The sequence below is a fragment of the Molossus molossus genome, unplaced genomic scaffold (assembly GCF_014108415.1).
Source record: "Molossus molossus isolate mMolMol1 unplaced genomic scaffold, mMolMol1.p scaffold_m16_p_10, whole genome shotgun sequence".
Classification (NCBI taxonomy): domain Eukaryota; kingdom Metazoa; phylum Chordata; class Mammalia; order Chiroptera; family Molossidae; genus Molossus; species Molossus molossus.
This window is the reverse complement of record NW_023425345.1, coordinates 95,994,314-96,005,440: the sequence shown is the minus strand read 5'-3', so window position 1 is coordinate 96,005,440 and position 11,127 is coordinate 95,994,314. Positions and strand designations below refer to the sequence as shown.

General features: G+C 45.2%; 1 protein-coding gene across 1 annotated transcript; it reads left to right on the top strand.

Moving 5' to 3' along the window:
* Window positions 1-2,598: 2,598 nt before the first annotated feature.
* On the top strand, window positions 2,599-2,805 carry LOC118623185 (H/ACA ribonucleoprotein complex subunit 3-like). Its single transcript, XM_036250683.1, has one exon. It carries the CDS (start codon window positions 2,609-2,611, stop codon window positions 2,801-2,803), a length of 195 nt encoding a protein of 64 aa, XP_036106576.1. The 5' UTR covers window positions 2,599-2,608; the 3' UTR covers window positions 2,804-2,805.
* The last annotated feature ends 8,322 nt before the right edge of the window (window positions 2,806-11,127 follow it).

The following is an 11,127-nucleotide window of genomic DNA, read 5'->3' as shown; positions in this document are numbered from 1 at the left end:
GGGGTGGGGGATTGAACCTTCAACCCAGATACAACCCTTTGGTCCATGGGCTGACACTGTAATCGCTGAGCCAAACAGCTAGGTCAAGCTTCAATAAATTTAAGACAGAAATAATATCAAGCATCTTCTTTGACCACAATGGCATGAAACAAGAAATCAATAAGAAAAAAACTGAAAACACCAACACAATCAATAAGAGAAACTGAAAATCACACAAACACAAAGACTAAATAACATACTACTAAACAATGAATAGGTTAACAATGAGATAAAAAAAAATCAAAAGATATCTTGAGACAAATGAAAATGAAAATGCAACAACACAAAAATCTATGGGACACAGCAAAGCATTTTTAAGAGAGAAATTCATAGCACTACAGGCTTACCTCCAGAAATAAGAAAAATATCAAATAAACAATATAACTTTACACCTAAAGGAACTAGTAAAAGAACAAAAAAGAAAGCCCAAAGTGAGTAGAAGGAAGGGAATAATAAAGATTAGAGCAGAAATAAACAAAATAGAGTCTAAAATAAACTATACAAAAGATTATTGAAATCAAGAGCTGATTCTTTTTTGTTTATTGTTGACATTATTAAAGATGTCCCCCATTCCCCATCCCTCAAGAGCTAGTTCTTCGGAAAAATAAATAAGATTGATAAAACTTTAACCAGATTCATCGAGAGAGAGAGAGAGAGAGAGAGAGAGAGAACGCCCAAATAAATAAGATTAGAAATAAAAGAGAAATGACAACTCATACCACGAAAATACAAGGGATTATAAGAAAATATTATAAAAATATATGCCCAAAATTGGACAATCTGGAAAAATGGATAAATTCCTAGAAACATACAATCTTTTAAGACTGAATCAAGAAGAAACATTACAACCAATGATATTAAAGCAGTAATAAAAGAAACTCCTAACAAACAAAGTTCTGGACTAGATGGCTTTACAAATGAAGCCAAGCATTCAAAGAACTAACTATTTATCCTTCTCAAACTATTCCAAAAACGTCTCAAGGAGGAAAACTCCCAAACTCATTTAATAAAGACAATAAAGACCATATATGACAAACCACATCTAACATCATACTCAACAGGAGAAAGCTAAATGCATTTTCCTCAAGATCAGGAACAAGACAGGCATACCCACTTTCACCACTCTTATTCAATATAGTATTAAAAATTCAAACCACAACAACCAGACAAGAAGAAATAAGAGGAATCCAAATTGGAAAGGAGAACTAAAACTCATTATTTGTAGATGACATGATACTATATAGAGAGAACCACAAGGATTCCACCAAAAACTACTAGAACTGATAAGTAAATTCAGTAAAGTAGCAGGATACAGAATAAATATTCAGAAATCAGTTGTATTTGTATATAATCAAAAATGAACTATTTAGAAAGGGAAACTAAGAAAACAATTCCATTTACATTTACATAAAAATAAATAAAATACCTGGGAATATATTTAACCAAAAAGGTAAAAGACCTGTGCTTGGAAAATTATAAGATACTGAAGAAAGAAATTGAAGAAGATACAAGTAAATGGAAGCATGTACCATGCTCATGGATAGGAAGAATTAACATCCTTAAAATGTCCATACTATCCAGAGCAATCTACTCATTAAACACAATTCCTATCAAGATACCAATGGTATATTTCACAGAACTAGAACAAATAACCCCCAAATTTATATGGAACCTCAAAATATTTCAGATAGCCATGGCAACCTTGAGAAAAAGTACAAAGTTGGAGGTATAACACTACCTGATATCAAACTATTGTACAAAGCTATAGTAATCAAAACAGCATGGTATTGACATAAAAACCCCACACATACATGGTCAACTAATATATGACTAAGGAGGCAAGAACATACAATGGGGAAAAGACAGCCTATTTATTAAATGGTGTTGGGAAAATTGGACAAATATATGCAAAAACGAAAGGAAGGAAGGAAGGAAGGAAGGAAGGAAGGAAGGAAGGAAGGAAGGAAGGAAGGAGGGAACTAGACCATCTTTTTACACCATATACAGTAAACTCAAAGTGGAGTAAAGACTTAAATGTAAGACTTAAACCATAAAACTCCTAGAAGGAAACATAGGCAGTAAACTCTGACATTTCTCTTAGCAATATATTGTTTTGATATATCTCCTCAGATAAGAAAGGCAAAAGAAAAAATAAGTAAAAGTATCTACATCAAGCTAAAAAGATTTTACACAGCAAAGGACACCATCAATAAAATGTAAAGACAACCTACTGAATGACTGAAGATATTCACCAGTAATATATCCAATGAAGGGTTAGTATCCAAAATTTATAAAGAACTCATACAACTCAACGCCAAAACAAAAAAAAACACAAACAAACAATCCAATTTAAAATTGGGCAGAGGACCTGAAGAGACACTTCTTTAAAAAGGACATACATATAGTGACTCAACAAATAAAAAGATGCTGACTGTCAATAAACATCAGAGAGATGAAAATTAAAACCACAATGAGATAACACCTCACACATGTCAGAATCCCTATCATCAATAAATCAACAAACAACAAGGTTGCAGATGGATTTGGAACCTTCTGCATCAGCGTGACCATGTTTCTCCAGTATTACCTCAATGAACAGGGAGACCGGGTCTATACCCTGAAGAAGTTTAATCCTATGGGACAACAGACCTGTTCAGTCCATCCTGCTCGGTTCTCGCCAGACAACAAATACTCTCGACACCGAATCACCATCAAGAAACGTTTCAAGGTGCTGATGACCCAGCAACCGCGCCCTGTACTCTGAGGGTCCCTTAGAGTTCATGTTTTTCCTGCCACCTGCTACCCCGCTGAGACTTTCCAAAACCACGCTCTTCAGTTTGTGAGCGTGGAAGCCTTCTTACCACCCTTGCTCTTTGGAATCCGGTGTCATCATTACCTTTGATCATGCTTGGTGCGAAGCAATCATGGTAGCATCATCCACCTTAAAGGGAACAAGTTTGAGTCTTCTTTTCATATTTGGATTCACTGCCAGGTTATTAAAATGATTTGAAAGAGTAAACAACAACAACAACAAGAGTTGGCAACGATGTGGAGTAAAGGAAACCCTCCTGCATTGTTAGGGTGGAAATCCTGCCTCATATGAATTATGCTCATTCATTTAACAAGTGTTTATTTAGCGGTTACTATGTGCTTTCAGGGCACTGTGCAAGGCAGAGGAGGTACAGGCAGATTTGATCCCTAGTCTCATGAAATTTGGCACTCTGCCATGAATACAGACAACTAAACAGGGAATACAAATGAAATGGGGTGCTTATTTTACTAGGACATTCACCCTTCCGCAGGATTAATGCAGCGCCTGACACTCAGTTCTTACTGAGCCAGATAGACCTCCGTGCAATCAATGAGCTTGATGTCATATTCCTACTGAGAGATTGCAGAGAAATTAATTTCATGCTTGTTTTCACAACCGTTCCCGTTTCAACCTCAAAATGAAAATAGAAGTAAAAAATGTTAGTCTAGTGACACACTTAAACCGAGCTAATGTGAATTTTAAATCAGCTTAAGCGTTAATATGATTTGGGGCATCTGTGCTTTCTCAGAGGACCCTGTCGTGTCTCAACTGCCCAACAGCAGGTACTTGTTCTTGGCTCAGCAAACGATGGCAGCAGTGAAGGATGGTGTCTGTCTCTGAAATCAGACCCAGCTCATCTATGCAAACGTTCTCTGCTTGTTTCCCTAGAATCACCTCTTTTAAGGGTTTTCAAACCTTGAGTAGAGAGCTCCCCATCTGGATGTCCGCGCCAACAGGGGCAAACAGCACCGACCGGGCACCACGGCGTGCTCAGCTTTGTGTGGTCCCCCCAGCCTCCGGCAGCACCTCTGTGGCTGACAACGAGTCTCAGTGCACATTTTGGCTTGGCCATAGGCATTGTCCTGGAAACTGAACACACACCCAAAGGGTTTTAAACAAGGGTGCCATTCAGCAGCAAACATAAAAAAGAAAAGAAAGCTGTTTGTCTGGCTCTGTTCTTTCTCGTTCCCCAGGATTCCTTCCCAGGGCTTTGGGAAACCCTCCAGATGCGGTCGCCACACTGGCTTCCACCTGAGTGTTCGCAGGCTTCTCCGAGACGGCAGCACCTGTCTTGCGAGGAAACGGGCTCCCTCTGGTGTGTCTGCCTTATTGAGCTCCGCCCAGCTGCCTGGGTGCAGGGCAGCAGAGACGGGGAGAGGGTCCAAGAGCCTTAGAACAATGCTGCCAGGGCCACCTGCAGGAGGATGGAGGGGCTGTGCAGGGGTGGCCAGGCCGAGCATTCGTCCCTGCTGTCCGCTGTAGAAGGGTCAGGTGTCATTGGGAAGAATGATGGGATGGCGGTGAGGAGTCCAGAGAGAGGAGAGAAGAGCCGATGGCGCTCCCAGGGGACGCCTGTTCCTCCCAGAACACTCCACCTCTGAGGTCTCCTTGTTCTCGTCTCTCTCCCATCATCAGGGCTTCTGGAAGGTCTTCCTCTGAGCCTGTCTCTCCGTGTTGTCGTATTCACCTTGGAACCCTTAGGGACCTCGGTGCTCAGGATGGCAGTTTCAAGCTTATTGCTCAGCTGGTGACTCATGTGGCCTCCGTGGTTGTGGGGCACAGGCAGAAGGTGAACAAAAGCCATGTGTTTATTCAGACAGAGGGTCCACAGACGGGGGTGCATGTATTTTCTTTTTCAAAACACACAGTGATATGTCTTCCTGTTCTCTTAGTGGAATGACAAACCCATCCTGATCTGCTAGGAATTTTCCTGGTGTTAAAACTGGATATCGCCCATCTAGGGAAACCCCAGGCTCAGGCAAACAGGATGGTTGGTTGCCGTGTTTAAAGAGAAAATTGGGGAAATTTCCACGTGTTCTCTGAGGGTAGGGTTCATGTTTTACTGACCTGTGTGTCCCTGCGTGGGCAGCCAGCCTCACACGAAGCAAGTAGGTGCTTAATAATGATTTGAGAGCTCTTTCCTCTCTGGGGGCGCAGATGGGGTGTGCAGACCGTCCACACCGTCTCAGCCCCGGCTCTGAAACGGAGGAGCGTCATGTGGTCCTCTGCTGAGTGAGAGGTAGATCTGAGGCTGTAGGATGGAGATCTCTCCTGCATAAAAGAATCTGGGCTGTACCCAAAGCTGTGGGGCAGAACCGCCAGCTGAATCCAGCTGGGCACCCCAGGTAAGGGCAGAGCCCGTTAGAGCCCTGGTTTCTACATTTCTTTCTTTTTTTAAAAAAATATATGTTTTGATTGATTTTTAGAGAGAGAGAGGAAGGAACAGGAAGAGATACAGGGAGAAACATCGATTGGCCGCCTTCTGCACACCACCTCCTGGGGATCAAGCCTGCAACCTAGGCATGTGCCCTGACTGGGAATTAAACCAGCAAACTTCTGTTACATGGCATGATGCGCAACCAACTGATCCACACTGGCCAGGGCGATTTCTCCATTTCTAATAGTGAGAGTCACTATCACTTGTAACTGGGAGAATGAAATGATGATAGATACAAAGCATTCAGCATAGTGCCTGACACACACATAGTAAGTATTCAATCAATATTACCTATTATTATTATTGTTACTATTATTAGTATTAGTGACTGGGCTATGTTTAAATGGTTCTTGTATTTTCTAATGTTCAGAAATTAAATTACATGGGTGGAGAACAAAGCCCTGTAAAGAGAAATAAGCACCAATTGAGAACAGCCTGCTAATTGGATTAATATTTAGAAAGTTCAGTAAATGAACCAATAAACTTCAAAGGGAAAAAAAATCATTTCATCTCAGTTATGTGATAAGAAGGTGGAAATATTTTATAAAGAACAATCTTGATTGGCAGGAAGATGGATGATTAAACAGAATGATCCCTTAGTCTCTGGATTTTATAGGCTCTCTCTCTCACCATTATGAAGATGTATGTGTCTCAAGGAAATAATTTGATATAGTTTAAAGGTTAATTAGTGAATTTTCTGAGTTTATAGAATTCAAGGCCAAAGGAGAGAAATGGCTTGTTTTCTGTCTCGCCAAGCTCAGCCTATTTCAGGAGACATCTGTGTATGGTGGCATTCATTATTCATAAGTGTTCTTTAAAACAAGAAAAAATTGAGCATTAACTAGGATCTTTCAAGACTAAAGAACGATTTGGACACAACTTATTTAGAGTAGTCAGTAAAAGGTTTTAAAATGGGAGGATGATTGATTGATTTAAAATCTGAATTATTTTACTATCATTTTGATTCATCTCAAATAGTCAATGAAGCTAAGGGAAATCAGTTCCTTTCCAAAGTAAAAAAAAAAAAAGATATAAAGATGTTGCCTGGCTCATATGTCACACAAAAAGGACACATATGCCACGAAGTCAATGATCTATTTATTCTGGGATTAGACCTAAGACTGGACCAAGAACAGATTAAAATGATCTGACTTCATTAGCTTCATTAGGGAGTTCCAAATTAGATTTCTGCAGCTAAATTCTTCAGCCACGCAGGGTGAGCAGCTGTTGCCAGGCGCCGGCCTCAGAGGTAGAGCCCCCACGCCGTCTGGCGAGCCCTGGCCCTCCCCAGGCTGACCTCCGTGAGCGACTGTCCGGGGAGCCCAGGGGTCCGCATCCTGCAGTCCTGGCTTGCTTTGACTTAAAGGGCCACTTCAAACATGGTTTCCAGGAGAGACCCACTGGCCTTTTCTGTTATAACTGGGACCACAGCACAATTTGCAGGGCCCACTGCAAAATATAAATGCAGAGCTCCCTGTTCTTAAAGGATTAACAATTTCAAGCTGCACCAGCAGGACATTCGCTCGGGATGGGTCCTGGGTAAGTAGACCTGCCACGAAGCCGGCCCTGCTTTGCTGTCTGACCCATTGCCATCCTGACCATCTAAGCTGTGGCTACTTCTGTCTCTCCGGTTGCACCACACCCTCTCCCAAGGCAGCCATGGCTGAGGTCTATAGTACGTGTTTCCTGTACAGTTATTTCCACCTCCACACGCACAGCACAATGTGATCCCTAGTAGCGTGCATGAGAGAAAATGCACAATCCCCCACCCAAAACGCCGACAGGCACAGCAGCCTCGGTGTGACTTTTGTCGAGTGAGTGAGAGAGCCAGGAAGACGTCAATACGATTATTGGGGTCCGGAAGCCTCAAGACGAAGAGCTGTCCTCTGCTAATAATAATAGTAATATAAACCTCGAACATTAGCCAGCGTATAAACCAAGTTGCATGGCAGAAATCCTGTCAAACGTCTTCCTCAGTAACAGTGAATTCTCTTCCAGTGAAGTAGAGACAGAACACCCAGGCACGCGAGCCCAAAGGTCACTGGTGACCTTATCGGGCCAGCTATGTGTCAGGATGGCATCGCGTTCCAAGCAAGTTAAAGGGCGATGGAGCAAAGATATCAACTAACTCTTGATAATTTCTATGTTCAACCTGTCTCCTTCTAGCTCCTTAACTGTGGGTTCCTCCTTCCCTCCTCTCTGTGCCTACGTTATTCTCTCCTGGCCACTTCTGTGCTCCCTCTGCTGTGACTTAGGTCCGAGAAGAAGGCTGGAGGGGGTCTCCCAGCCTGGGCTTCCCTGAGGCTTCACGGTGCATCTCCACAAGCCTGCAGGGTACTCGCCGCTCTGTACCGGTGACCTAAATCCCTGTAGAAGCAAAGAGCCTCTGCCAGCTCTCCCAGTCAGTGGCCGGCGCCCTTCAGTTCCCTTTTTCCCTCTCCCCCTTGCTCTTGAGGTCCGACCAGGTAATGACAGTGTCGCCCTGCGCCTGTGATGTTTCTCTAATTTCTTTTCCCGTCTGGTGCCAGAACTGTAGGATCTCCATGTCCCACCTTTGCACCCTTCAGCCCACCTGTGATCTCCCTTAAGCTCCAATCCTCTCCTGCCCACAGAATAAATTCTTTCACTTGCATTTATAGCTTCCTTAAGTGAATCGTAATCTACTTGCAAGCTTCCTCCCCCAGGAGCTTCTCCTTTGTGTGAACCTGACCCTCCAGCACAAACCAGAACTCACAACTTTGGAGCACACTTTTCCTTCCTGATTCTGTTCCAGTCCTAGCTGCCGTGCTGTGCCCAATGCTCCCCACAGGTGCTCACCAAGACCCCACTGATCCTTCACGGTCCAGTGCAGGGGGACCGTGGCAGGGAGACCCTCCTAAATCACCCCAGTCAGCAGTCATTTCTCCTCATTGCAGGGTCTGAATTCCTCTGTGTGTACTTCTCTAATGCTACTTGTCACATCCGGTCACATGCAGACTTCCCGGCTCGAGATTTTTCAAGCTACTTGAGGATAGACTGGTGTTTTATTTCTTTTACTGAGCTCACTGCTTAGTGATCAAATATTAGTGACGACATGGTGAAGTAGCTGCCGTAGCTGTCATATCCAGCTTTACAATGTTTGATGTCTAACTTGGGAGGGACCGTCACTAATGATGAGGCCTGAGAGGACATGTCACCACCTCGTTCCGCCTACGTTGCCACCACCTGAGTCCAAACCACCATCGGCCTTTTAACTGGCCTCCTCGTGTCCACCTTGTCCCCAGCCTCCAAACTTCACAAGGCGACCAGATGATATTCTTAAAATGTAAGTCAGTTCTTATCACCTCCTTGTTGAGAACCTTCCAAACTGTCTGTAGGGGAAGGGCTTGGGGCGCCACCGTGCTCGGAAGGGAGGACGGGCGAACTGTCTCCATGCGGGGTCTGCAAGTACACTGCTGTTGTCAGCTTAGGAAGGGCTGAGGTTGCTTGGAGACTCCTAAAGCGTTCCCCAAACCGCATGGCGGCCGGCACCCGATTCTGGGCTGGAGCGAGTTCAGGTGGAAGAATCAGACAGGAGGGGGAGACCCCTGCCTCGGCTTGGAATCTACCAGAGGGTCTCTCTCTTGCTCCCTCCCCTTCCTTTGCATCTGTTCCCCTCCTAACCCTCAGATCCTCCTGCCCTGTCTTCCTCCCTCTTCCTTCTTGGGGGCTGCATGTTTTCTGGGTACTTCTCCCGTCTCTAGAAGATCAGGGAATTCTTGACTGGCTTCCTGGGGCCTTGTTCCTGCCTGAGGGCAGAAACGGAAACAAGTCCGGGTCTGCATGTACATGAGAGGCTTGGAGGAGTCACAACGTGGAAGCAAAGTTTCACAGCTGAAGGAGGGCAGCTCCACTCAGGTCAGTGACCGAGCAGTGTCATCTCCACAGGTGCAGAAGGAATTCTTCTCAGCTGGCACAGAGCACCAACCCCTTGTAATGATTTAAAGAAATGGAAGACCAGTGTCTACACACACCACCTACAAGAATTCTGTGCACACCGTCACCAGGGGAAAACACTTGCTTTTCGTGTGTCACGTTGGAAGGAGGAAGAGAAGAGAGAAGCTAATTCAGTGCCCCCCCCACCCCCACCCACCCCGGAGCTCTGGGTCTGGCCTGATGAGCTGTGGAGCTGCTGCGCTGAGACATCGGAGACGGTAAGACGTGCGTGTGGCTACAAGGTATTTCTGTGAAATTCAGGGAACTTGCTTCAGATGGAAACATTAGCTGCCCTCCCCCACCCTGGAGAATCCTCATCTCTCCTCTGGAACCAGGCCTGTCCCCCACACCGAGGCTTGCTGTTTCCACTGGGAAGATGGTTTTGGGTCATTCAGAGCTCAGTGTTTGGCAGAGGCAATAAGACCAGAAGCTTGGCAGGGGAGAGAAAAGAAGGGAACGCATCTGCATCCTAGACCACAGTTGGCCGTGCAAGCCCCCAAGGAGGTCAGCAGCAGCCTGTGCACCGCGCTCGGACACCAGCAGGGACATGCCTTTGCAGTGATAGCTCCCCATCCAACGTCCAGGCAGCTTCTGCGTCCTCCCAGAAATCCTGCTGAGGCATCAGCTGTCATGGAGGCAGCCTGGCAACAGGGTGAAGAAGAGTCAGAAAAGCCCTGGTCGGTTTTGCTCAGTGGTTAGAGCGTCGGCCTGCGGTCCGGAGAGACCCGGTTTCGGTTCCCGCTAAGGGCATGTACCTCGGTTGTGGTTTGTCCCCGGCCCTGGTTGGGTCGTGAGGGTGGCGACCACTCGATGTGTCCCTTTCATGTCGATGTTTCTCTCTCTCTCTCTCCCTCCCGTTCTATCTGAACAAAGAATGGAAAAATGTCCTCCAGTGAGGATTAAAAAGAAAAGTCAGAAAACTACATTTGCCTTTTAAAAACAACTGGATGTCAGGCTCTCATTTGGAGGCCAGGCGGTTATCAGTCCAAGGCAAGGAGGGTGGGGCATCAGGAGGCCTGGTTGTCTGCACCTGGGGAGAGAAAGAAACTTGAATTTCCCGGTCCCACACTGGCTTTTCCCGACTTCCTCACTTTTATTTTTTTCAAATGGTAATATCTCCCAGGTACAGTGGCTGCAAACATTTTCGTCATCCCCGAAAATTTGGAAAGCCCAGCAATGCACATATACGAGAACCAGAGTCCCCCAGAGCCCTGTTACCAGAGATGGCCCGCGCTACTGTTTGATCGAATTTCCTCTTTATTTTACATAGCTGAGGCTGTACTGGATACAATTGTAAGATTGTATCTTGCTTTTTTCCTGCTTAGCTCATGTTATCTTAAGCATTTTCCCATATCATGAAAAATTCCTCATGCAAAAATATGAGGGGGAAATGTATATTATTAGCCATTGATGCAAGAATTCCTTTTAGGGAAAAACTTGCATTTTTGGAGGAAAAAGCCCCAGGGAGAAGCATGGGGACTACTTTGTCAATTGCCCCAGGGAGCTGAGGGAGCAAGAATGTGAGAGTGAGGTGGCGCAGAGCCGCAGAGACTGGACCCTGTGCAGAATCTCAGAGCGACCCTAAGTCACCCGAATCACGAAGTGCCTGGCGGAAGGGGGAGCTGGGTGCAGGCGTCCCCGGACCACATTTGGAAGGAAGGAAGCTCTTGGCCATCTACGCACTCCATGAGACAGGATTGCATTATCATAAACGTTGGACCGGAGAACCAGGGCATGTTAATCAGACACCTGAGAGACCGAGAGAAGGGCTTCTCAAGGTCCCTGAGCTGGGATCAGGTTCACATTCACAACAGTCTTTTGATGGTGGCCTAGTGTTCCATTAAACAGTAGCATCATTTAAATAAGACTTTGAACAACTTTGTGT

Coding starts and splice junctions, on each gene's coding strand:
- LOC118623185 (XM_036250683.1), top strand. CDS start 2,609: ATGTTTCTCCAGTATTACCTCAATGAACAGGGAGACCGGGTCTATACC.